The sequence below is a fragment of the Notothenia rossii genome (assembly GCF_949606895.1).
Source record: "Notothenia rossii genome assembly, chromosome: 9".
Classification (NCBI taxonomy): Eukaryota; Metazoa; Chordata; class Actinopteri; order Perciformes; family Nototheniidae; genus Notothenia; species Notothenia rossii.
This window is the reverse complement of record NC_136907.1, coordinates 65,674,287-65,701,434: the sequence shown is the minus strand read 5'-3', so window position 1 is coordinate 65,701,434 and position 27,148 is coordinate 65,674,287. Positions and strand designations below refer to the sequence as shown.

Sequence of the window (27,148 nt, the reverse complement as noted above, 5' to 3'; positions counted from 1 at the left end):
AAAATGTGCCAGTTTGAAACGGGCCCTTTGCTTGGACTTTTAGGAGAGCCATTCATCCAAACAACTTCACAACTTGGGCCCATCTTACATCTTGTAAGTGTGATCATTGATTGGATCAACCACTGCATAGAAAATCGAAGGACTGATATACATACACACTAACATAAAAACCTTTCGTTTTAGCTATATGTAAGCCACGTTACAAAGCAATGCACAATACATTAGTACATCTCTTTTAGACTGGAAGATGCAGTCGTGACTTTACAAGACATGGTTTTGAATATTTCACTCAGCATTGTTTTTGAAGTATTGACTTCTTTGTTGACAGAAAAGTTTTATATCTTGGAAAATGTGCCTATTCACTGTATTGGTAAGCTAACTAATGCTAAATAAGACTCTTGTAAAACACTACTTGTGTGTCTGTTTGTTAAATATGAAACTACGGCCAAAAACTAGCTTACTTAGCTTAGCACAAAGACTGGACACTGAGACACAGCTAGCCTGGATTTGTCCAAATGTAACAAAATCAGGCTAAAAGAACCCCCACTAAGTCCACTAATAAAATATCTCTTTTGGTTGACTCCTTTCAGTCTCCACTCTTTCAATGGTTAACATATCACAAAGACTATATATACATGTTTAATTTTCTTTATTTACAGGACACAAAAAACAATGCATTTTCAATATACAAATAAACCGTTCACAAGTAGCATGTTATACACAGAGGCACAGTATTAAATGAAATAAGTATGAGGTACAGATAATAGATAACAAGATTACAAATGTGTACATAAACAATGAAGGAATAACAACAGAGCTTTATTTTGGCCGTTGGTCCCTCTCTTGATAAAATGGCTTCCAAACACAAAAAGTTGAAAGGAATAAAGTTTTATGGTCATCATCACCTCAACACAATGTCAACAAGCTCTCAACTAGTAAAATATAAATCTTTAGCCAAGCTTCATCTTGTTGGTCCCAGAGCAAATATATTGTATAATGTCACTGACATTGTTCAAATCCTAAATTGATTCGTGAGCTCTTTCCTTTCTTTTAAGAACTTGTAAAAACCCTGGCAAAACTGCAGCATTTGCTTGCACCGTATATCATAGCCTATGCCTTTTTTTAAGGTTAAAATGAAATGTACAATCGGGATACTGAAACACAGCAGTGCTGTTACTGGCCATGAGCCCCACATAAGAGCGCAAACAAGTAAAAAAATTGGCAGCTTTGTGTGGAATACCACTTGTACTATCTTCTATGTGTTTTCAACCAACTTATGTCAAATCAATATATATTAGGGATTAATCAAAAATATTTTTCTATGGTTTCTCTCATTTCAACACAAACACACGTTCATCAAAAATGTAGCAGACAGCTTTAAAAGTGGTCCTATTCACATACATCCTATGAAGACAGCTATTTTACAGATTGAGAGATGCCACATACATGCGGTGCATGTACAGAAGGCTGTGGTTAACCTGTCCCAAATCTAAATGATTATTTTTCGCTGCACTGCTTTTCCACATTTTGAACTCTACACAACACAATACTGCATGCTGGACAAAGAGGTGCTTCTACACTGGCTATAACTTTACATAATGTTATTAGCTTAAATTAAGTTTGTTTTGGTTAAATATAAGAAGAAAAAAAAAGACATATAACAAGGTACGGTTTTCATGATCTGTCCATAAAAAAGGTGATGCACAAAAAACAGAGGCAGCCTTTGTGGAATGTGTGACTGTTATGTCCTTAAAATATGTGGAGAAAATACATCTAACTGTATCACATGGACAGTTATAATAGATAGATATGTCTTATGATGTAGTTTTTTTCTAATATACAGTTCATTTTACAGGAAAATAAAATAACACCTTAGAATGGATTTATATTTGAAGTATGTCATTGACTGTCCTGGTGCTTGAAGGTGACCAATATGTACCTAATATCCAGTTAAAATCCAGAGTTAAAGTCAACATCCTCGGTCCTTTACATTTGTCCCTATGTTCAGCCATTCAGTCTTTCTTGTTTCCACCCATAGTAAAAGTCTGTCCAGGTGATCAGCTCTGTCCGAAGCAGTCCTACTTACTCTTCTGCGAGCCAATCATCACCTTGGAAACAAAGTTGACGATGGCGCTTGCTGGCTGCTCAGGGTCATTCTCTGCAAACAGGTGACATACATTGTCCATGGAAGTGCCAGATTTCCTCGCCACAAAGCCAAAAATCCTGCAGAGATGGATACACATATCAGAACTGTCTTCCAATCTGAAACTGAACATGGTCCTTTAATCCTTTTCAATGCTGCTCTGGTTGTAGCAATGTGAAAAGGATAATCATTAACTTACTTTGCTGAAGTGCAGCCATCTCTTTTCCACCTGAGAGCAGAGACAGGAGGATTGTTATTGGCTTAGTAGAACTTTAGAAATGTAAGTTTGTTGACATACTAAATCAGGTTAGATAATAACACGCTTGCCTAACAATAGACATTATCAGTTTTCTGGAAACCCTTCAATTACATGTGTTCACACTTAAATACTCACTTTCTATCTTGAGGGTCCAATGCACAAAATATGACCGTATTCACATTGTAATGCCTCCTGAAGAACAGCCTAAAAGAAAACAGGGGGGTTGTTATTGTAAGAAACGGCCTCTGCAGGTGTGTTATGTGTGAATATTCCTGTGTGCTACCCACTTCCTCTGGTTGTCAGTGAGGGTGATTCCCTGGGAAGACACCTTGAAGTGAACAACGGTGGAGGTTGGTGGAGGGTTGGCGCTCAGGGACATACTGGTGGCTTTCTGCACCGCCTGGACGCCTGTGAGTGACTCCATCTCCACGGAGCCGAGGTACCACACATTACAGGCTGCAGGAACACATAGATTCAAATTACACTTGGATCACAGCTGCTAAATGAAAGAAGAACCTGTGGACTAATGTAGTGTTCCACAGTCAGTAATAACAGGACGAGCAAAAAATGTTTGTCCCAGAATTGCACACAGGGATTGTGTCTGTGGTGTGAATGTAGAGTGCCATCATTGCTTCGTCATTATGTCTATTCATAGCATATGAGCTTAGACGCATCATTACCTGCTCCCTGTTTTAGCAGCTCAGCCGCAGAGTTGGTGACAGATTGTGAGTTAGTCTCCACAACATCTTCAAGTGGATCTGATAAGAATAAAAGCAAAAAATGTCAGTGAAATGTGTTGGTGAACACGACAACAGCTTCATAAATAAATAAAATGACCAGATGGCAGGACATCTAAACAGAGAGATTGGCAGATACACTGAAATTATTTTTAAACGAAGACTTGAATAAATGTATTATTTTAACAAATGAACCTAACTATTAGGTTCGTTGAAAGCAATAATATTAGGTTTAAATACAAAATAAAAGGTTCAACTTAATACTATTGCTTTCAACTGACCTTATACAATTATTTGGAACTGTTGACATAATACATTTAAGTCCATTTAAAAAGAAAAATCAGTGTACCGGAAGCCTCACAACATCAAATAATTATAAATTAATGTTTATTTTCATTTATGACAATCCAAACATCTCTGTGACTGTGTGTGTAGTTTACCTCTGTCAGGAATGATAAGTTTGCAGGGCAGGGCCAAGGGGGTGATTGAATGTTGGCAGACTAGCGCTGTTAAGCTTCCTGTAAAACAAAAATAGTTGTATTGAGAGTTTATTGCCACATGTATTTCTTATCTTTAATAATTACTTTTAATACCGTTTTGAAGACTGCAAGTGCACAACATTTCTGATTGCCTTCATTGCAGTCAGCAACTGTCCTATACATTAATAAAAACTGTATATCTACTAAATAAGCAAAAATATAACATATAATGCAATAACAGCATAACAACGTGGAACTAGAATTCAGGAAAGCAGGAGGTACCATTATTCTGGTTAAAGAGAACAGATGAAAACATTGGTCAGCAGGCTGTGGGTGAAGTTCACGGTGCATTACTCGTGTTTATGCTTCAAGCTAATTATCAGCAGACAGTTGTGCAAGGCACCAATGACCCATAGAGGGCAGTATGGTGTGAGAAGTCTTTCACTTTGTGCAGTTCAGCCAAACAGCCAGGAGGCTGTTTACCAGCTGTGAAAGGAGAGGATTTAACAGTATAGTTACTCACCAAAATAAGGCTCATTGGGGCAGCCCTTCAGCCGCACACCTTTCTGTGTACACTCAATCAGGAAGTGGCGTACTAATTCATCGGATAGATCGCCTCCTGTAATAAAAGTGAGATAGAAGGTCAGATAAACAGATATAACATACAGATACAGGAAAGATAAATAACTATAATCTATGGTCTGTTATGTTTCAGCAAAACACTCCTCTTTCTGACATCCTTTACTCAGGCCTGAATAATAGCTCCAAGCACTTGTCTTAGTACATGTATTCTTCCACCCTCAAAGATACTTGAAACATATTAAATCACTAAATTCAATCTCTCCAGAGATTAATGGGATTATGATTTAACAGAAGCGCCTCTAAGGGGGCAGGAGGAGTCTATGTGAGGAATGTCTGGACACAAAGGCTTGGAGAAAGCACAGCTCCTTAAAGTGGGTAGGGTTTCACACTTATAAGGAGCCACAATGCCCTGAGCTGAACGTTGGGATAAGGACTGTGTCGTGAGTGTCCCTACAGGTGCCTTTGGACTGCGTAGGAGTAAAGCAAACAAAAGGACAGGTGTGAATGGGAGATAAAATGAAAAGATTGTACGCTGGGGTGGGCTAGTGCAGGAAGGGGCATAAGGGCATCCTTTGTGTCATGTGTGTGGATAATGATAGATTAATAGTCCAAAATGGTTATGATACACACCGCGTGAGATTTAATGTCCTCTGGGCCTTTTCTGAATAAAAAAAAGTGATATGTGAACCCCTATCGTCACTCAATCAGCCTTTGTTTTCGTGTTGAAACATGGCCAGAGAATGTTTGGCCAGATTCCTCTTGAGACTTTGTTTTCATTCCAACATCCCTCCCTGTATTTCTTGAATATCCTTTACAAACACTAGGAAGTAAATAACCAAGCAGCCTTTTTTGACCCCTGTCCCTGGATATTACATCCATATCAGACAGATTAATGTGGGGCAGACAGCTTCCCCTGAGATGGCCCTGGGATCAGAGCTGGCTTAAGGACCCAACTTATCCTTTGTTAAGGATGTGAAACATTAGCTGAACATCTAAGACTATCAGGCAAAAGGGGTGTGTTTGGCTTCATCCTGCTGATGCCCAGGAGAGAAACACAGTGAAGAGCTCTCACACACAACCAGAGGGAAGGACTCTCATATTCCAGCGCGAGGGCAGGTACAGTGGGCTGTAACTGTAGATGGCTTTGTTTGTGATTATGCTATGGATGATTCTCAGGAAATCTGTACGACTGGGCCAATCTTCAAGAATAACTTTTGAGAAAAACAGTTTTGATTCTTTCTACAAACTTAATGGGCATATGTTTTCACTTTTGAAATGGCAAAATGTAAACGCTCACCGCAGCTTCCATGCTTAATGCTAAGCTAGGTTAACCCCCACTTAACATAAGCTCTATATTTATTGGCCAGTCATGAAAATGGTGTTAATCTTCACATTGTAATCAAGCGAATAAATGTATTTCCTAAAAGGTTTAACTTATACTAAAGGTCATATACAATCAAATTGAAAGCGTTTAGAAAATATTTTAAGATATTCATACACGTAAAATAATGTGTCTATAATATTGTTTGAATAATTTATCTTATTTTGAACCCAATCTAGTAAAAACTAAGAATCTAAATCTAAAAGTTTGATGTTCGAATCTACCATACCTTTCTTGGTCTGTTGGATAACTGAGGGTGGGGGGGTAGCGACCTTCATGGCCAGTCCATAAGCCCCTCTGAAGGAATGGCTGTCTCGAACAATGAAGCAACCAGGCTCCTTGTCCTTCAAGACTGAAATGGCTGAGAGAAAAGAAACATAATTGAGAGGCAGTCCTTTAGATCTGGGGAAAAGTTGACCTTCTTTTATTACTATGGCACAAAAGTGGACTCTGGAAACCTACCTTGATCCCTTGAGATATCTGGCTTGTACCAGAATTTGGATGTGTCCTGCACAAATTTTACAGTAACCTGCTTGCTGGCCAGTAGATCTGGAAAACACAATTATACGCCTGTGATCAGTACAGTAGTATGCGGTGTTAGCAGGCCATGTGGCACCAATAAGGACATTAGCTTCATACAGGGATTGTAGTTTACCTGGCAGAGGTGAGGCTGTGCCCAGCGTCTGAGCAGAGAGGTCAGGCAAAACATTTGGGAAGGGAATACTCAGGGAGCTCCCACTGTGGGGACTGGAGAACCCACTGGGGGCTGGAGAAGCTGTTCCCAGCGAATGGTCCCCATCTGACGCCCTCTTCTTCTCAGGCAGAAGTGGAGGCTGCACCTGGGGCAGCTGTAACTGATTTTGCCCATCCATGGAGGTCAACATTTCCAAGTCCATGCCTCCGTTTCCCAGCAGATTAGAGGTGGTGTTTGCACAGTTCGCGACATAGCCGAGAGCCAAGTCATCGTGCTCGTCAAAGCTCTGAGCTGGACTGCGGCCCTGAGCGTAGCGAGCCATGCGGCTTCGCTGGATGCTTCGGGGGGAGCTGTGGGCGTTGGGGGCAGGGTGGATGTGGGGGTGGTGCAGGGGGGGAGAGTGGTGACCATAGTCCACCGACATGGCGTGCGGCGGTGGTTGTCTGTTGGCGGGGTAGCTGCTGCTCAGAGACGAGTGGCGGTTCAGGACGGGATGCTCTGGCCAGGACTGGATCGTGGATGAACTTAACAGAAAAAAAGGAAATAAATAACGGTAAACTCACGGTCAAATAACCATTCAAATGTAGATTTTCAGCCACATTTCAAGAATATTCGCCAAAGATAATGCATGTTTCTGTCTACTGCAGCATAAAGGTAGACTTTTAAAGGATCACATAAAACCAGGGTCTGTTTTTCCACACCTGGCCCTATGGCAGGTTGTTGAACATGTTTACTAGCCACTCATTTTTTTAATTTACAATGGTGTTATTTGTGCACAAATTGAAAATGTTGAATAAAAAGGGAAGATGCAACCGAGTTGTTGTTTGTTTTACTGGGGTTATTTAATACTGTAATTAATATAGAAGTGTTTCATATCATCTTGAGCCGACTGCAAGTCAACACCAGTCTGAAGCTTGTTTTGGGAATCCTGCGCTCTTGTTATAAAAGAAAAGATCAGCTTTGAGGTCCGTGATAGGACAGATCTGTACCTGTCTGTCCACTGAAGGCTGGTCCCAACAATAGAGGCAGAGTGTGTGGCACTTAGCGTCCGGTGGCAGTTGATGGAGGGGTCTGTTAAACTATCGACTCCAACGTGACTGATACTCTCTGGGTATCCCCGGGGTTCTGTGTGAGAGAAGGAAAACAAATCAAATCAGGCACTGCTTTTGATTACATTTTGAATATAATGAGCAAATACAAAGAATCTAAAACCCAGCTATATAAAAATAACTCAGAAAAACAAACGTAGAAAGTTCAAATATGCACACAAAAAAACAGGACTGTATGGTACAGCAAAAAAGCCTTTTAGAAAGAGCATTGGATTCTTTCCAGTAGCCAACAATCAATAATGGAGCTGAAATGAAATGAGACTCTCCTCATGGCCTTGAACACGGCCATCAATCTACATAAAACCAATCACCAGCTACGGTTGCCACAACCCATAGAGCAAACAAATCTCTATTGCAGCTAGAAATTAAAAGGCCTCTGACATAATTATCTAAAAGCTTTCATTTCAATCAGTCATAGCCTGGAGCCACTGACAGCCCTGAATGTAAAAGCCCTGTCCCTCCTCCAGATTTGCAGCAAAGCTCTCTCTGGGTTACTTTGTACGAGTTAGAACTACGAAGCTGAAAGAGTTGCTGGTTTCTTCTTGTCCCTATTTCCCCTCGTTCTACACAGAGGCACCTTCATGGGGGAAGAAACGTTTTTTTGCGTAATGCCTCCTGACCCACAGTCCCCATGGAGATGTGGCAAGAATGAGTGGGTGATTTTAGCCTGGGTGTCTGAGGTTGTAAGAGGCACAGCGGGGGCACAGAACGGCTCCCAGGCCCTACAACCTTTAGACATACTGTAGATCATTATGGAACCTAGTCTATAAAAGTTCAGAGCAGACTGAAAAATGAAGGGTAGTTCCTGACATTAAACATGGTCAAAAAGTATGCCAAATATAAAACAGCTGAGTTGCTTGGGGTGCAACATACAGTATGAATACTAGTTCCGCAATAAAAATTGTGTAAACAAGAAAAAAATCTAGAAATGTACATCCGAGACCATAAATGCTGATACCACAAAATGCTATGAATGCACAACTCTTCCCATCTCGGGCAATCTTATAGCCAGGGCGTGTTTCATCTTAGATAAACACCACACATAAAAGGGTCTGTTTCATTTGAAAGAACAACAACGTTATGTCTGAAAAAAAGTGTTCCCTTTGAGCCGTGACCACGCCGACATTCTCCAGAAACCAAACATGAAGGGCAGAGACTGGTTAGGAATCTCCCTGCTCTCGCATTTATGAGACGTCTTTGTTTTCGGCCTCTGTTTTTAAAACCGCTCAAATTCCACGTACAACAATGTCACCATTATTAGGTAAAGCAAGAGGGACCTGTAATAGCTTTGATCTTGAGAGATAGTGTATCCAAACTTCAGAGGGCAGACATGAAAAAGACTACCATAACCTTCCACTACCTGGGTGTCTTGTTGTCATTCACTATCTGTAATTAGTTGAACGGAAAAACACCATTCTATTATAAGTAAGCTAATAGGTTTGTCTTGTGTTTTTCACACCAACTTGGTCAGCTTTTGAACTCTCTTTGAAAAGGTTTCTCAAACCCATAGGCTTAGACAAAGGTCAATTATTCATATTTTTAGTACACAATGGAATGAGATTCCTGCAATTTAAATATATACCGTCAAATGATATGGAGAACAGTTTTCTATATCCCAGCTCTGCTATTTTACATTCTTAATAGTTGCTGCTTTCAATTTCACAGAGAAAGACACATTGTTCTTCCTCAGATTGAACAAATCTTAAAACTGATTCCTGTAATGCATTCAGTTTGTAATCTAAAGGAATGTTAACCTACCATTTTCTGTTCTGTAGACTCCATAAGACTGCATGAGAGATGGTGTTTGCCTGAGATGATTCAATTCCGACATACTTTTCACTGAAAACACAAAGAAAACAAAGACAGAGATATTTAATTAGACTTATAAAACAAACACAAGGCACGAGTACATGCACAAATGTGATGCTCAGATTAAATAAACATATTTACAATGACAAAGGAAACATGCTGCAGTTACCATAAGGTGTTGGCGGAGAGATAGGGAATGAAGGAGTGGGTGGAGTCATGTCACTTCCTGCCTCTACCCCGCTGTCCATGTCTGGGCCCTGGACCCTATAGTCAGTACTGTCATTCCTGTACAACAGTGGGTGCTGTAACAAACAACAAATAACAAACACATACATTAAACCAAACATATAAACTAAAATCATTCATAAAGAGGCAACATACGCTGTGCCCACATGCTTTATTTACCTGGGACTGTGGCACACAGGGGGAGTACGTCCGCTGGCCCCGGTACTCCTCTGTCACGCCCCACCCCGAGTTACAGAACACTGGGTGATCCGTGACTTCACTTCCTTGGCGACTCAGACTCCGCGTGACGCCCCCCCGCACCTCACTGGACTGGACAGCTGGATACACACAGGTAGACATCCACAAGCAGGTCAATACATTTTAACAGACTTACAGTCATCACTAAAGAAATATAAACTTTAATATTTGGTACCCTTCAGAAAAATCAACAACACTGCATCTTCTTAAAATGTCTGTTTACTTTAAAATTAGGCCTTGGCAATATGAAGGAAATCATATATCGCAATTATTTATGACCGAATGCCTCAATAAAAAAGATTGAGATGATATTGTAGGGTTGATCATTGAGATATTTACTCAATGAGAACAGTGGGCTATGCACATTACACAATGTGAAGTGTATCCAAAGTCACATGTGAGAACTGTGTTGTAAATACATTTGGGATTAATGACATATGAACTTCGTCCGTAAAGTGGCAGCAACACACTGCTAACCCCAGCATCCTGCCCTCAGCCATGTTTTTAGAGGACAGCTGAGGAATGCCAAGGGTCTGGCCGGTGGGTGTGTGTGTGTGTGTGTGTGTGTGTGTGTGTGTGTGTGTGTGTGTGTGTGTGTGTGTGTGTGTGTGTGTGTGTGTGTGTGTGTGTGTGTGTGTGTGTGTGTGTGTGTGTGTCAGGGGTCAATGTTGTGAGTACTGCCACTCAGCACCCGGGCGTTAAATGAGCCCTCCCAGGGAGCTCCGACCTCTCAGCCCTGAAGAATGCTAATGATGCAGAAGTGTTAATGCCGGGATCATTAATCACTTTGTCTGTGTGGAGTATGGATGTCACAGAGAGTGGTGTGCATGCTGGGCAGTGTTTCTCAAAGCAGCCTTCAAAGTGAAACAATATTTCTCCCTTTAATTATAAACATCCAGGACCAACACATTATTTATAAGTAAAGAGGCAGGCAATCATGGATCTGAATGACGGAGCAAAACGCTCTTTCTCTCACATGACTCACTTTCATTGCCATCATTTCTGTAACCTAATACACCCTCAAGAGTTTGGTTGGGTTGGGCATTATGAGGACAAATTACCAACAGAGATTTGGCTATTTCCACTGAGGATTGCAAAGCAATAAGCAGCCAGGAAGTCTGAAATGCAATTTTGTCTTAACAGGACTTTTGCATTAATGTGAATAACTCCTCAATGTGTTTGAATGTTATTCATTGAAGTCGACCCAAAACCTTACTGTTAAAGTTTTTGTTTTGCTTTAAATGATGTGATAAATATCTTCTTAAATGTATGTTGATTACATGCATACTGACTGTCAAGTTATATCAAAATACAGTAATTAAATATTACTGCCATACTGTTAGCAATGAAGTTCCTGGAGGTTTAAGAATACAAAATAATTTGGAAAGCAGGAAAAGCATGACTGGTCTAGTAACATTTATACTAAAAGCTGATTCAAGCCAAAAAATACATTAGAGCTAGATTTCCTTTCAACAGTCAAACATTAATCAATATCATTTATGATAAATGCAGATGATTTGCTCGGAAGAATGAGTTGCCATGAATCCTGGCACCAGTGCAACAGATAGAAGGCAACATCAAAAACAATCTGTTACTTCCTACAGATTATTTGCAAATAAGCAAAAGTTATCGCCTTTGACATTTATTACTTGGAATGACACTGTGTAGATACGCACAGACAGGTATGTCTTTGGATTCGAATGGAACAACATTGCCTCCGGCCTCACTTGTTCCACCCTTGGAAATTCCTCAGGCCTCCCCATCTTGTATCCCCATGCAAACCACATGTACATGCCGGAGTGTGATTCATGCTCTGCTAATCTAGACAGCTTTTTCTCTGCCTCACTGTTTTTTAAACCAAAAAAGTAATAACAATCTTGATAACATTTGAGTGGGAGCCACATCTGATAGCGAAAATATTCTTATCTTTGTATCACTGGAGAGAGAAGCATTTGGTAATTCTATGAAATGTTTTTGTTTGTTGGTAGAAGCAGACAAACATGTACAGAAACCTATGCTGTGAATTATTGTGTAGTGTTTTAAGATCATATAATGCTTATTCACTGCTTCTTTAAAAAAGAGTCATTTATCTTGTGGATACTTTCTGTAGATACAAAAGTCACTACGTTGCATAACCTCTGCCTGCACCACAAACCTTACAATTAGAGTCTACATTTAGGACTTAAAGTGACATATCATTGAAAAAAGAATCTGATTAGATGGAAGTGTGATGAACATTGTACTCAAATTCAGAAAGCATATCAGTGACGTCAAGCAACTTCAAATGAAATGAATGCCGTCTGTATTTGTGTTCCGATGTTGCTCACAACAAAAAGCAGTGTTAAGGTCTGAGTGAAAGGTTAAGGGATTTGATTTATGTGTATTCTTCCCTATGCCATCTCTAAATCAAACATTGCGATACGGCAGTGTTCAGAGGTGCCGATGACAGCTGCTCTCCTTCTTTTCGTGTACCTTACTGATCCTCCAGTCAGATAGCTAAACAGACAAGTCTGAACGGGCGCTCTATCCTCAGATTCATACTGAAAACATCTGAAAGCCTGGCAACAACCCTGCTATTTCTGCCACTAAACCAGACCAGGTGGGAGAGGGAGAGGAGGTTAAGTTAACTCTGTATTGAACGTTGAAGAAAAGCTGATACTGTTGGAGAGGATCTACTCTGTTTTGGAACATTTCTAGATTGTTAGGTGTGTGGCGCAGTGGATTAATGCGCTGATAGCAAGTTCGAGTCCCACTGCAGTCAGCATGTCGTTGTGTCCCTGGGCAAGACACTTCACCCCAAATTGCTATAATATAAAAGCGTCTAACAAGTGACATGTAATGTAATGTTATCTAAATGATTTATAACGTATACTTTCGCCATGTTTCACAACTTCTCTGATTTCACACATTTCTTTTCATGACCACACTTACACCACATCATCATCATCACCACCACCACACCCAGACTGTCTGACTGTCTTACCTGTCTGCTGTGTGTTTTTCACGGTTGCTGTGGTATTATCGTTGAACCTTAGATTGATGCCATTCATGCATTTGGACACGGAGCCGTCTGTTGGCGTCCCACCGTTCCTCTTTATGGAGCCTGCATTGTTCGATTTTGGCATAAATGTGGGATCCAGGTCCATGATCAGTTGGTTGAGCTGGTCGATGGAGTTGTCAATGTCTATCGTTAGAGATTTGAACTCCTCGTCGCGTTTGTTGTTGTTGTTATTGTTCATCGTAGCTTGCTCCTTGTGTGGCTCAGTGTTTCTCAGAGCATCTGTCGCCATGTCCCTAGTAGGGCCCTGTTTTTCCGTTGGCAGGCCTGCTTTGGGTGAACTGCTCCCTTCCTTGTTCCCTTGGTACCTTTCTGTTTCGTTTCCATCCTCGGGCATGTAGATAAACTGTTGTGCAGCGACCATCTGCTGCTGGCGAACCCAGGACTGAGTGGAATAACTCCCCTGTCTGTAGACGTGTTGTTTGGGCATTGGAGCCCCGCTGGGATTTGCGGAGACCACAGTGTTGCTCCTGGTGTTCAAACATCCCCTTTTAGTCTCAGCATAGGCCCTCTCATACTCCTCCATGTGGGGGGGTGCAGGGTGGTGGTGGAGATGATGCTGGATTTGGTTTTGCTGCTCCTCTCCTCCGGGACTCCCGAAACCATCTGACAGGAGGGAGTTCTGGCTGCTCTTGTGGCAGGAGGACGACAAGGTCCCTAAACTGTCCACACTGTGCAGATCGTGACCTGTAATGACCTCATCATCCAGGATGTCCGTTTCCCTCTCTCGGGGTCTGGTGACTCCGTTTATGTGCACCTGCGCCGGGACTATCTGCTGGATGCCCACTCTGGGGCCTTGATCCCCCATCTCCTCGAGTGAGGTTTCCTCGAGACCAAAGCCGCTCAAAAGGCGCTTCAGCTGGACCTTTTCCTGCTGGCTGGGGCCGTGGTTAGGCCTGATGGTGATGATGTTGGTGTTGGTGTTGATGGCAGGTAGAGGTGCGGGTCTGTCCGCCCACAGGGAAGTGCTAGACAGGCCCGAGTCACTGCTGACGGAGAGGGCGTGGTCGCTGTGGTCGGGGCTGGAGGTGGCGGAGGTCGTGCGGGCCCCTCTGCCCAGTGTCGCCTCTCCTCCGCTGGGGCTCCTCTTGTTAGCCGCCTTGTCCTGGGTTAGGCCTTGAGATCGTGGTGCTGCAAGATAGAAGAGATGCAGCGCTTCATACGGTCAGCTGGTATGTCAGCACACAGAGACACACAGACAGCAGACTCACACAGCACAAAACCACACACCAAACAAGACTAACAAGCACAGTCATGTCATCCCATAACCTCCATCATTCAGAATCAGTTACTCACAAAGCTCAACACTTACAATCACACCTCACCTGACAAAGACAACATTATAAACAGAGCAATAATCAAACTACAAATACCAAGAACGTTATTACATTGACAGAGAAATATGTGACTCAATGTGTTAAACAGACATTAATAACAATCTGTGGTTATTTCAAGCAAAGATAAACCTATCATCATGCCATAATACCTCCCACCAGGCCACAATGTGAACTGCCAAGCTGCTAGTGAATGCAGCAGGCGGAGTAGACATAGGTGTTCCTCATGTTCAGGTAATACAATGGATGTTAAATCCTTTATTTGTCGCTACAAGAGTCCGGCGGCGGTGGATCTTCAGAGTCTGACCCCTGCATTCCTCACCCTGCTGTGATTAGGCCACTCTACTCCCTCTAGCCTGCCCCTTGACCCCCAGCATATGTCCAAACAGCCTCCTTAATCCTCAGAAGTGAAAACACAAATAAAAAAAGTCAGTCATTTTGTAAAGGGTGAGTCAAATCCATCACAAAAAAAAAAAAAAAAAAAATCAAGTTAAGCCCTGACTTACGCAAAATGAGGGTTTGAGTAGAACTGTGTGTGAGTAGCGTAGCCAAGTAAGAAACAACATTCTGCTTCACTGTCACTCTCCTCAACAAAAGAGAGCAGGAACATGACTCCGACGCTTCTCCCTCAATCTACCGCCTTAAGTACTTGCCTTTCAGTCAAAGTATGACTGGAGGATCTGAATAGCAGACATGCATGATAAAAGCTCCCCTTCCTCCTCCACTCCAAACGCTCTTGTATGTATGGCTTGCCCCCCCCCCCCTGCTCACACAAACACACTAGTTGAACCTGCATCCGGCCATGAGCAAACCTCTGCTCAGGCCTCCATGCAGGTCAGTTCCGCTGGGAGATTTCCAACGAATCCCTCTCGTAACATTCCCTTTGGCAAGGTGCAAGACAGACAGATGTTTTCCTTCTCCCTTAATGCTGGCCATCTCTCTCTCCCTCTGTCACACCTGTCATCGTCCTGCCTCCCTCTTCTTTTCCCTCCCCCTCATGGCCAACCATCTGTCTCAAGAAGAGAAATCTCTTACCTTTGCCACAACCACCAGGTAAGCACACAACGGAATTCCGGACTCTGATGAAATGCAACTTGCAGAGGACAAGAGGCGGCGCAGACACACGAGAGCGGACATGGCTTCTAACCAGCAGATAATGGTCAGGGTCAAACGAAGAGATGCGAATAAGTTGGCCCCTGCTTTCTCTGCTGAGAAGGTGAGAGTGTTTGCACTCCACACAAGGGGGGACCTTGAGATCTCCAAATAAGGGCAGAGGAATGTAAACAAGTGAGGCGGGGTTTAGTGGTGGAGGCGGGCTCGCGGGAAGCAGTAACCCAACCTCTTGCCTTGCATAAGGGGACTACCCCACTGGGGAAAGAGGGGGAAAAAGGGAAGAAAGGAAAGAAAGAAAGAACAAGAGATGGCGGCCCAGAAAGGATCAGAGAGAGAAAACAACATTCCTGCAGCTCCAGACTTTTTTACTCTGTAAAAAGACACTTTTTAATTAAAGCAATCCTTGCCTTGTACTTGGAGCTCAGAAAAGCAGAAGCCAAGTTGTTTTTTCCTCACTATTGTGTGTCATGAAATTGCATGCCTGACGTCCTGGTGAACAATAAGAGCAAGAAACAGATGTTCCCTCAACTCAATTATGGGGTTGGACAATTGTTTTAAAACTGTTTAACCTACCACTACCACTACCTTACACTGCCATTAACAAACCAATGCATGGTTAACCAAGTATGCGTTTAGTTGAAGAAATCAGTCAAACCATTTAGATGTAGCATTCATCAGGCTGGCTGTTGTGGTGAGGTCAGTCTTTGAATAATCCACCAATTACAGTGCAGTGAGCGGCGAAACCAGAACCTTTCCTCGTATAGCGGGAGGAGGTCTGCTTGTGTATGGATATGCAATTACCCAACCCTTCCCATTCATTCTCAGTTACTACCATCCCGCACCTCCTGAATGCCAAAACCCTGAGTCAAAAGCATAATCATGATCTTCATCATCCCTGTTTTCTTCCGCCCAAGATTCTGCCCGTGCTTCCGATGTGTAGAGGACCGCCCTCTGGGAAATATATTTCTCAAAATCCTTTGAACAATTTGTGCAGGACATTCTGTACAAACAGAAAGCTTTTGGAGGGAAAACTCCACTATGAGTAAAAATAGTGGTACCTTGTTATGCAGACACTTCTGAGATAACCATCGTTGAATACTCTGCCTCTACTTCAATACCATGAAGGTGAATGAACAATGAAAAATACATTATAAAATATCCAACATGAAGAATTATTAGCAGAAACAGTGTCTCAGTTACCCTAGAGACTTTGTTGGTTTCTCTTTTCTAGGTTTAAAATGTAAAAAGTTGTTTATATTATAGGTTACTGTCAGTTGCTAGGTAAAGTTCATTACATTGACAATTTCCGTCCAGTCGTTTTTGTTAACAACGTTTGCCTGCAGCTGCGAGTGTTTAAAAGATATAGGCCTTTACGCACTGGCATACAGTAATGTAACAAAAGAGATACCAACTTCTATTGCAAGTACGTTCATTATCTCTCTAATCAATTCTTGCCAAATGTTCTATTGGATGATATTCTACAAATCTTGTCCTAATAACTCTCCTGTTTACTTTGATATAGACTATAAATAGTCCCTATAGAAATTATTAAGAGCATTATGCCAGAAGTATGCAGTTTTTTTAATTAAAATCGCCTCCATTGTCACAAACTATGACAAACACAAACTATTTGCATGGCCATATACTGCGACATGTAAGCAGAAAGAAAAATGTGCATGACCAATTACTTTTCAGCACACTGTTTTCATTTAATTATTTACTATCAAATGCTCATTTCTCCAGTCAGCCGCTGTAATCCAAGCTACACAAAGACAACCGCTTACTTTGAGCTCAAACCTAGAAAAACCACCTATCTTTTAAAATGCACTATTACTTTACCATTCATTCACATGTGGGGAAAAGCACACACACACCGGTGATTGACAAAAAGCCATTAAAGCAAATTAGGTTTTCTTTTCAGGACCTTAGCACTACAGTGGCAACCGTTTTGTAGACTTCCTCCATCCTGACCAACCTCTGAGTGACAGCCTCTCAGAGTCAATCTGAGCCATGGTAAGTAGATGCAGAATTCCAACAAAGCTCCCAGTCTCCCGTCTCAGATGTCGTGTTTACATGAGAAAAATAAAGGCTGCAAATATCCCACATGAATGCTTTGGAATCAAAGAAAGAAAAAAAAATAAACACTCCTTTTTTCATTTCTTTGCTTTGCTTTGATGACTTCTTAAATTTGAGTGTTTGGTTCTTTGATTGCATTCCCACAGTTGCATGTAAAATTATATATGGACGTGTTTGGGTATTTTTAATGAAAATTAAAAAATAAGCTCATTTAAAATCAAGCCGAACTGAGCTTATAAAAGCACTCAATGAAACTGGAAAAGGGTGGATCTGAATTTTAATGCTACCACCACGTCTCTCTATTCCGGGAGGTTGTTGTGAATTCTGTGGTCGAGTGGAGAGCAACAACCGCAGCTAGGACGGGACGCCCCGGCAGGGTGGCTCTATGTGTGTGTGTGTCTATGTGTGTCGCTAGTGAGAGTGTGTATTTGTGTGTGTGTTTGCGTGGGATGGTTAAAGCTTGCCTATTCATTTTATGTTACGACAAAAAATAAATCTCTTGAGAACTAATTGCTCTTCCCTTGAACCCAACATTCCCTGAATACAACACATCTCCTCCCTATCTTTCACACAGAAACAACACAAAGGTAACTTTGAGTTTTCCGTCCCTTCCCATCATAAAATAATAGTTTCCACAGTGCCTGCCTAGGTTTTAGGACTCACTCATGAGTAATAACTTTGGTTAGCAACGCTTGCAACATAAACAAGGTTAGTGGTGACAGTGTGTGCATGTAAATTCAATCACACCGCTGCTCCTAAATAACATGGAGCACAGGACCCGTCACACTCTGTTGTGTTTGTGTAACATAGAGAACACATTAAATACTAGAAAAGTAACCGAGAAAAAGAAAGGGAAGGAACTTCATTCATCTAAATAACGCTCTATGCATAATTCTTCCATTCATAAAACACGCAAATAATATTTTCCATCAGGTAGAGTCTGATTCATTAGACAGCCCTCTGCTTTGTTATAAAGTATTGTGAGTCATGTAGAGTCATATGTGGTGTAATATAACTGTACCTTCAACATCACAGATGTTCTGGTAGGAGTCCCAGCGGATTAGAGGATCTGCTGTGTTGTAGTCCACAATAACATCCGCCCCATTCTGCCACCTGTCGGCACCTGGACCCAAAAATAACATTAGTGTTGAAACTGTAGGTATTTTTTCTATGTAATGACAGTTAGTAGCACAATATACTATTCATCATTATTTTAAGGTAACATTTGTTTTGGCTCGAGGAGGATACAAGAGGGTGTGTCTAAACAGGACATTAAGGTGTAAATATTTAGGGTTGGGCAATAATTGGATATTATAAGCCCTCAGTAAAATGGTATTAGTATGGTCTGATCATAACTGTGCACTTCATATCAACCTTAACACAAAAAAGGGATTCTCTAGTTTGTTTGTTTATATTTTCAGGTACAAAGATTAGCAGGAAAAGTCCTTTCTTTTGGGGGAAAACACGTATTTACGTTCTTGATGAGCGAGTTGAGAACTTAAATTCCTTTTTACATGTCAGTGTGTTAAAAGGGGGCCCGTCAGTGTAGCTTAATGACTAAGGCAATAAGAGGGAAACAGCTAGCCTGCTTCTCTCCTACGGTAATAATAAAATCAGCCTTTAGCACTAAAACAAGGTAAAACATTAAGATGTCAAGAAATCGTGTGATAAAACATTTACATTTCGTTTTTTGTAAGGATTACAGAAACAATTATGTTTTTGTAAATTGGTGGTTGTTCTCCAGTCTCTATGCTAAGCAGAAATATCTGTCCACTGCCTCTAGCATCACATTTAGAACTTAGAAAAGACAGTGGGAGATATATCAATTTTTTATGAATTTCTTGACAAGAAAGCGAATTTCGGAAGTAAACTTTTAAAATAAGAAATTAATCGGCTAATAACAACAAATCAGCTCCAAACACGTTTCATTCAAGGTTTTGCTTTCACCCCTGATGTTGTAGATTGAAATCGTATCCACATCATATTTTAGGGAGGCCCATACACAGACCCACACACCATAGTTCCACTCCAGTGGGGCTCTGGGGCAGCACATGCTGTGCTTTTTTACCTCTCTGTCAGCACACACTTCCCACTACATTTCCCCTCTGCAGCATTCCACATCCCTTCTCACCAGGGGGCAGAGGGGGAGGTACAGAGCAAAGGATAACAAGAAGGGAGAAATGGAGAAAGTTCTTGGTGTGCTTTTCCAAATACCTCTCCCTGTAGCCGCTTTTAATAAAAACAACTTGAAGGGTTAGAAATCTACCTGGGATTTTCTCTGGTCCCTCGGAGAAGACCAGCTCCACTTTACCATAATCTGCAAATCTGGGATCTGGAATGTAAGCACACAGGAATGCTATTAGTGGGGCTTTTCAGAAGTGGAAGGATGAATGGTGTTGTCTGCAAGTAGGATATTCTCAGTACACGTAACATGTTTTGGAAAGCAAGATTATTGGTCTCAAAGCACGAGGTCTAAATGAAACCCAGACTGAGCCCTTCAGGTGCTGCGTGGAGCAGAGAAGTCCCCGTAAACCTACGGCAGCATGTTGAGACCTGCTCTCAGGGTATTTTTTCTTGAGTCTACCTTTGTTGGCAGTCTCCATGTCCTCCTTTTCAAACATCAGGTTGTAGCCCTGCACTGCTCCCGTGTGGAACTGCATCCGGAAAATGACTTCACGTTCTGAGGTGACGGCACTCTTGTGATAGCATTTAATCTGCAAAAGAAAACACAAAATATTGGGATTACTAAAAATCTAAAACTGATGTAGGAAACTCTGAGAAGGCATGTTGTTTTTGGTTTTTATTCGTACCATAATGTCTCCTTTTAGAAGCTGGGCAGGCTCCAAGGTGATGCATACACGGTCTCTGTGGCCCGGACCAATGTGACTGAACGAAAAACAACAGAGAAGTGAGTCAAAGTTAGCCAGAGTGTGGAAGCAATCACTCATATTTAAAGAAAGCAGTGACTCTGAATATAATCTGCATTCAAGTAAATAAAACAGAACATTGGTGAGATGTGTTCCGATTGTCAAGTTACTGTACCGCTGTGTAAGCCACTTACTAGATTCCAGATGAATACACTGCTTGCATTCCCTGGTAAACCTTGATGTAGGGACGACAAACTGTAGAGAAAAAAAGATACATTAAATAAAAACATAAAAGATAAGTGTACTGATACTATGGCCTAAAGACCTCTGATAGGTAAGATAATCAAGAGTGCCTTCTCGTGTTGTTTTGCCCACAGCATGTGTGATAAGCTGTTGTTGTGAGAAAGGGATTTAATGTCCACGATGTGACGAACACCTCTGTTGTTTCAGTGAAAATAGTGAAAATAGCAATTTGCATGCAAACATGGATGTGAATTCCCATGAGTTTACTGGGAACCCATAAACACGTTGTTCTCTCCTGTCTTGTTTATGTAAGTGCCTCTATCTGTCTGAGCATGCATGTGTGTTGGAAAAAACTATAAAGTACAGATAAGTCTCCATCTTGTTTACTGCTCTGGCTCTGAAGTGGTTGTGTCTGGGTTCTTTTATGCCGTCATGGTGGCAGCGACTGTATTTTCATTTGGAGTAGCAGCTGTGTGTAGTGGTAAACAAAATGAGTCTAACCTCCAGTGGCGTCGAAGTTTGGGATCCCGTGAAGAATGACGCAGTGCAGGAACAAGGGTGAGGCATTGATCTTCATGGATCCACTTAGAAGACTGTTGAGGATCCAAACATACCTGACATGGACGCAGAAAGGTGGATGTTAATATTGTGCAGGACTATTGTCAGTATTCCTATGGTCAACATTGAAGAGTATTAGTTCAAAATGTGTCAAGAAGTCCCCTTTTTTTTTAAAAACACATCTGCTTACCAAAACAGTGCAAATATTAGACTGCATTTAGACTTAACTGAGGCCGATGTTTTAGACAGCTGCTCCTGTTAAAATGATGCTAAAAAGCAACAGGAATGTTCCTAACTACTGAAACACAGGGCCAAGATATACAGGCTTTTAATCCCTAGTATGGGTCAATCTCCACTAACACTGGATACTGTATTTTCCAATATGCAAATTAATTATGTATTTTCGTAAGACCATCCCTGACTGACAAATGTCCACATTTTCAGAGACAAGCTTGTAATTTGTGGGTCACAATTTATCAAAAAAGGTTATCTCCAAGCATGAACTGGAGATTATGACTCAGGGGATACATGTAATGATCTAATCAGAGTGTCAGTGGTTTGATGTCAGTGTCCTTGGGGAAGATATCTAACCCCAAGTTGTTTCTGATGGCATACTGTCTACTGATTAAAGTGCATGTACGACGCTTTGGATAAAAGTGTTAGATATCTGACATGTGATGTAATGTGACTATCATATCATTGGGGTTGTTTTCCTCAGACTTAACATAAATAGTTCAACATTTTCGAAAGTACTCTTATTTGCTTTAAAATTAGATGAAAGATCAATACTATTCATGTTGAATACAAAGCTAGGCAGAAGCTTAATATTCTAGCAGTTAGTATTTCCCCCAAAATCCTTATGCTAAACTAAGCTAATCGGCTGCTGGCTGTAGCTTTATATGTAATGTACAAACATCAGAGGGGTATCGATCTTCTCATCTAGCTCTCGGCAAGAAATGGATCATTGATACAGTTCCTTTAAAACACCATTTAACATTTGAGGAAACATGTTTATATTCTTCAAACAAAGCAATGCAAAAATATCTATGTTTTGGTACTCTAAGCAAAAAAAATCAGCACTGGTGTAAGACAGTTAGAAGGTTAGCCAGACATTATAATTGGTCTCATCTGTCCATGTTGTTACTACTGAACCTCACTTAAACTTGGGGACGAGACAGTTTCGAAGGACTGGAATTAAAAATAATTGAGAAACCAGTTCTACATAAGAGCTATCGCTGTGAGATTCAAAGTGGTACACAGGGTTAGGATTACACCACCTCACCATGGGGTCTCATTCTCATTACAATGATCCCCAATGAGTGAAAAAGTAGATTAACAGCAGTGGGACATGCATATTTTTATTGAATCAGTCGGGTCTGTGACATGAATGTGTTTTGTCAACAAAGCACGAGTCAAACAACACACATGTACAGTAAACGCATGCTGCCATGAAGAAGGGCGTGTTCGAGTTTTGGGTCTTACCGTTTCTGCGAGGGTGTCATCAAAGCTGAGACCTTATCATCGTAATATTTCCTCATCGCAAAGCGGTCCAACGCCTGATCAGCACTTTGAGGGAGACAGTGAGACACATTAAGCACTTTAGGTAATTATGACTCAAGAGAGAGATTACACTTTGCTGCTCTATAATTTGAATGGTAGTAACCCTAACTTAAATTAGGACAAAACAGACACACACAGCAACACACACTCACACATATATACAAATGCTTAATGGACAAGAGTGAAAGTAACCGGAGAGACAGGGGATTCCAGCAGAGAGGAAGAGAATGCCAGCCTTAAGTAAACACGGAGGGGGAGAGGAGGACAGAGAGAGGCCAGAGTGTGTGCACAGCCCTGCTATTCAGTCAGACCTAAAACCAACAGGCTCTGGAGCCTTTTCACCACAGCTCTGTTTCTCTCTCGTCGAGCCTCTCCCTTTCCTCCCCACACCCCCACGAATCTATTCCATTGTAAATCTGCCTCATTGTTTTCCTATCTTTTCCTCTTTCTATTTTGCCCTCTGTCTTTCGCATTTGCCTTACTTTCCCGGTCTTCCTCAAACACTAAGGGAAGCCGAGGCTAAATCGAAGGTGAATGTGTGCTAATGCCACAGTGACTTCTGTGGGCAGAGAGGATCTACACAGCAGTAAAACACCAGGCAGCCTCTCCTAACGTTTGCTGCGTATCTTTACTTTGAGGATTAGGGAATAACAATGGTTTGAAAATTTGAATCGGTTTTCTTCACGATGAATAGATTTCATGAAACTGACACTGTGGCCAGGAGCTGTTACAGTGACTAACATGTTTCAATGCTGATTCATGCAATTCAATATGGGGTGAATCATGGCTTAAATTGTGTGGTTTTCTTTTGAATTTTTTTTACTTTTCTTTGACTCACACTATGACCCTAAATCAGAGTAGCTAAAAGATGAGCTGTGGTTGGGTAATTACATTTTTTGTGGTCTCTACAGAATGAGTCTTCAGAAACTGTTGTGTGTTTTTGTGACAACAATGAGTCAGCACATTCTTTTATGATAGATCCTGACTTAAGAGCAAACATTTATAGCAACATTACAAGAAAACTGTGACTCGTTGTGGTGGTTACCTGGCTGATATGTCGGTGAAATGCACAAAGGATGAGATGACAACACCGATTCGACCCTTGCCGCCCTGAAGAAAGAAGAGAGAGATGATTCACTACACATGCAGCACTTTGTCACTTACTGTTGTGAGTGATAGGATTATACATTGTCTGGGAACATTTCCACCACAACATACACATGTTTTTTTTGCAAAGATTATAACATCATTGTTGTTTTTCCATGATATCTGTTAGTCTATATCTGTGACATGGCCAGCTTGGAGAAAAAAGAGTCACATATTTCTCTCCACCAATCTTGATTTAGCATTTTTTATTAAGGTTCAAGGTAAGTTTATAGCACATTTTAAGACTCATGCCCCTTTCACACCAACGCGGTTCCAGGGCCGGTTCGGAGCTAGAGCCTGAAAAGCACAGTTTTTTCCTGTTCCGCAGCGGAGTCGCCTCTAAGCTCCGAAAACCGGTGCTTTTCAAGCACCAAAAAATTGTCGGTATAGAAGCAAGAACCGCATACGTCACACTTACGTTGGGGGCAGGGGCGGGATCAACCTCCTGAACAACAACGAAAAGCATGCGTTTTATCCAGTTTGTACACAAAGCAAACAGAGCAAAACAAAAACAAGTAGCGCTTCAATACAATCAGCCATTGTTGTTGTTTGTTTATGAAGCAGGCACGTAAACGGTCACGTCATGACGCAAACGATGACGCAATGACGCAGCACCACTCGGGCTCTGGGCGGTGTGAACAAAGCGGGGGCTGAAAAAATTGTTCCGAACCAGAAAAGCTCTAGCACGGAGCTAGAACGGGAAACACAAAAACAACCAAAAAAGATCATTCATAAAAGTGATAAAATACTGGCTGCAGCTAAAAGTGCAATGATAAGGCACGGTTAAAGGATCTCACGTTAGGCTGCGTTAAAAAGAAAGATTTTAAACCTCGATTTAAAAGAACCCAGGGTTGGGGCAGACCTCAGAATTTCAGGCAGTTTGTATTTAGAATATGATGTCATGAATACTGAAAGTCATAGAGAAATACTTAAAATATTAGGTTTTTAGGGCAAAAGAGCAACAAAATAGACTTCAGAAATATTTTATGACAAAACATTTAAAATAATATCAAATTTTGAGAGATTGCTTGATTAACTAGAGAATGCAATTCCTGAAGAAATTGCTAGTGGGAATGCTTTATGCTGAAAAGCTGACGCTGAACTGCTATGCTGAAATGTAATGTGTAAGAAGAAAGTGAATAATTTAGATTGAAATGATACATGAACACTGGGGGCTTGAATGTGTGATGAGAGAAGAAAATAAAGTAGAAAGGCTTGGAAAAGCAGCAGAATATTTGAACTGCAAACTTTTGAACTAACTTGATGGCGAATGATCTGTCGCCATGCCAACGGCATGTTATGACATCCCATAATACGCTTAGATGCGGTGATGGCTGCATCGTTATCAAACCTGTGAAGTTTTGGGCCGTTTGGAGCATTTTCACTGAAGTCATGAGAAAACCGTGTTTCATGGCGAGCATTGTGTTGTCATGGCAACGTTATTTGAAGAAATCTCAAAACTGTCCGATAGATGTCTTCACGGCTGGACTGTTAGCCCCGATGTGAAGTTTGAGCACTTATGGAACATTTTCATAGGAGTTATAGCAACATCGTCTTTTATGGCGAGGGATGCGTTTCCATGGCAACAGCCTACGGTGAGATCTCAGATTTGGCGTAAAACTGTTGTGGCATGGACCGGTGATATTTAAGTGAAGTTTGGGGGACGATCGGATCGTGTTCATTGGAGTTACAGCGACATTGTGTTTTATGGCGAGGGATGGCATATGATGACACCCCATAATTGACGTAGAGCTGATGAGGGCAGGACCATTAACCCTTATCTGAAGTCTGCTGCTCTGAGCATGTCAGTTGGAGTTATGACATCATCGTGTTCCATGACACAGGTGTTTATATTTGAGCTAACAACTGTCCAGAGATCAAAGGTTTCCATGGTGATGTGCAGTAATCAGTGAGAGGAGAGCATTTTCATTGTTGTGAATGAGAGATAAACCTCTTACATGTGAACGTTTTGTTGAAGAACCGTAACAGAAAATAAAAACAGACATTTCAAAGCGTGAAACATCTGAAGTGTACTTTTTGTGTACTTTCGGGTTAATAATGTGGCCTTTTTGGCAGATTAACTAAAGGCTGCTGTGGTGGGGAAAGATGAGGCTGAATTTACAATGAGGTTTAATGGAGACATGTTGAACGTTTTTGTCACTTCATGCCCTCAAGAGGCATTTTGTTTAATTATTTTGCTTAATTTTTCAAGCTACGAGATGTTTTCCTACGTTTCTCATGAAAAATGATGTCTCAGGAATTCTAGGGTTTGGGAATTATGGCAGGTTTAAAAGAAAATATGAAGGCAAAATTAAATCTGTCCTCTGAGCCATATATTCCCGACCGAGCTGAACGTTTTGATGTTTGAACGGAGTTTCTGCGATGTGGAATGTGGGAGAAGAAGAGGTGCAAAACAACCCGGCGGAATAATAAAGAATTTTGTGCGTAGCATAACAGATAGTTACTAAATAAAGCAGAACTAAAACTAAAGCTGATACAAAACAAACGCTTGATGCTCACCCTGCAGTGTATCACCACCACATGAAGGGGGTCAGCATTGAGCCAGCTCTCCATGGCCTTACAGATGGTGCAGATCTTATCCAGGGGTGGAGCGTGCATGTCAGGCCAGCCTGTGTCCAGAGTCTGAAAACACATCACACACTCTTAACACATACAGTAGTGCATTAACAATCTAGATTAGACTGTTTACTATAGCTGGTTGCACAGAGCTGACAAAGAGTTTGAACCTAACTCTATTTTGCCATTACAATTAATTGTATTTGTTCTTTTGGGTATTGATGTAATTTCTTATTTTATTTTACTTTATAGAGGACACAGTAAACTTACCTTTGGGTTCATTTTAGTGAGATCATGTCTTTTCTCTGACAGGTTGATAATCTAAAGAGAACACATGACAAAGTCAATGACTTGAAATGTTGTCTTTAAGATTATTGCATTCTGCTTTAACACTGGTTCCTACATTTATACGAGTGAAGATGCACTATGCACTTTGAGATCAATAATCTCATGTCAATATCCTATGTAGGCCCATCCGCCCTGACATCAATACGGTTTGCACTTTGATACTTGAGCTTATTTCTATGTGAGCAGAACATGAAGGAGCACTGACCAGGTAATTATCGGCATGCTTGCACTTGAGCATTCGTGTGACATCCTTCAGATTGTGAGAGTAGATCTCCTCTGTGCAGCCCCGGGGGAAGGACACGGCAATGATGCGCTCTGTGATGTACGTCAGGTCGAGTTCATATCCCTCCTCCATCATGAATCTTGGATCTTCCTGTTGAAAACAAAATGAATAAGAGACGCAGGTGGGTCAGGCACTTTAATAACCTCAAACCGTTCCCGCTTAAAGCAAGTGACTTTGCTCAAGTCAATATTTGGTGGTCAAAGTCCACAGCTTTAGTCATTGTTGTGTCCAAGTCTGCCGCGGTAAATCTTTAGAGATCAACCTCAATTCCAGATTGTACAACAGAGGGTGTCTTGTTTGCACAAAAAA

The 27,148-nt window shown here is 41.4% G+C and overlaps 1 protein-coding gene across 2 annotated transcripts in view; it reads right to left on the bottom strand.

Moving 5' to 3' along the window:
* Positions 1-634: 634 nt before the first annotated feature.
* The window catches only part of tns3 (tensin 3), a 32,999-nt gene continuing 6,485 nt past the window's right edge, over positions 635-27,148 (bottom strand). Inside the window, exons 2-27 of one of the 2 annotated variants that reach the window (XM_079649567.1) lie at positions 26,762-26,929; positions 26,479-26,529; positions 26,152-26,274; positions 23,531-23,595; positions 22,408-22,491; positions 20,869-20,981; positions 20,319-20,379; positions 20,068-20,143; positions 19,842-19,971; positions 19,524-19,589; positions 18,279-18,380; positions 12,660-13,865; positions 9,599-9,756; positions 9,363-9,495; positions 9,143-9,223; positions 7,265-7,400; positions 6,237-6,799; positions 6,044-6,130; positions 5,811-5,942; positions 4,142-4,237; positions 3,580-3,657; positions 3,083-3,160; positions 2,690-2,858; positions 2,538-2,606; positions 2,343-2,372; positions 635-2,223 (exon numbers count right to left, since the gene is read on the bottom strand). In XM_079649567.1, coding sequence (XP_079505693.1) covers positions 2,079-2,223; positions 2,343-2,372; positions 2,538-2,606; positions 2,690-2,858; positions 3,083-3,160; positions 3,580-3,657; positions 4,142-4,237; positions 5,811-5,942; positions 6,044-6,130; positions 6,237-6,799; positions 7,265-7,400; positions 9,143-9,223; positions 9,363-9,495; positions 9,599-9,756; positions 12,660-13,865; positions 18,279-18,380; positions 19,524-19,589; positions 19,842-19,971; positions 20,068-20,143; positions 20,319-20,379; positions 20,869-20,981; positions 22,408-22,491; positions 23,531-23,595; positions 26,152-26,274; positions 26,479-26,529; positions 26,762-26,914 — 4,185 coding nt within the window. In that variant the 5' untranslated portion in view covers positions 26,915-26,929 and the 3' untranslated portion in view covers positions 635-2,078. The remainder of the gene's footprint in view (positions 2,224-2,342; positions 2,373-2,537; positions 2,607-2,689; positions 2,859-3,082; positions 3,161-3,579; positions 3,658-4,141; positions 4,238-5,810; positions 5,943-6,043; positions 6,131-6,236; positions 6,800-7,264; positions 7,401-9,142; positions 9,224-9,362; positions 9,496-9,598; positions 9,757-12,659; positions 13,866-18,278; positions 18,381-19,523; positions 19,590-19,841; positions 19,972-20,067; positions 20,144-20,318; positions 20,380-20,868; positions 20,982-22,407; positions 22,492-23,530; positions 23,596-26,151; positions 26,275-26,478; positions 26,530-26,761; positions 26,930-27,148) is intronic. The other variant, XM_079649568.1, reaches the window with a different exon arrangement.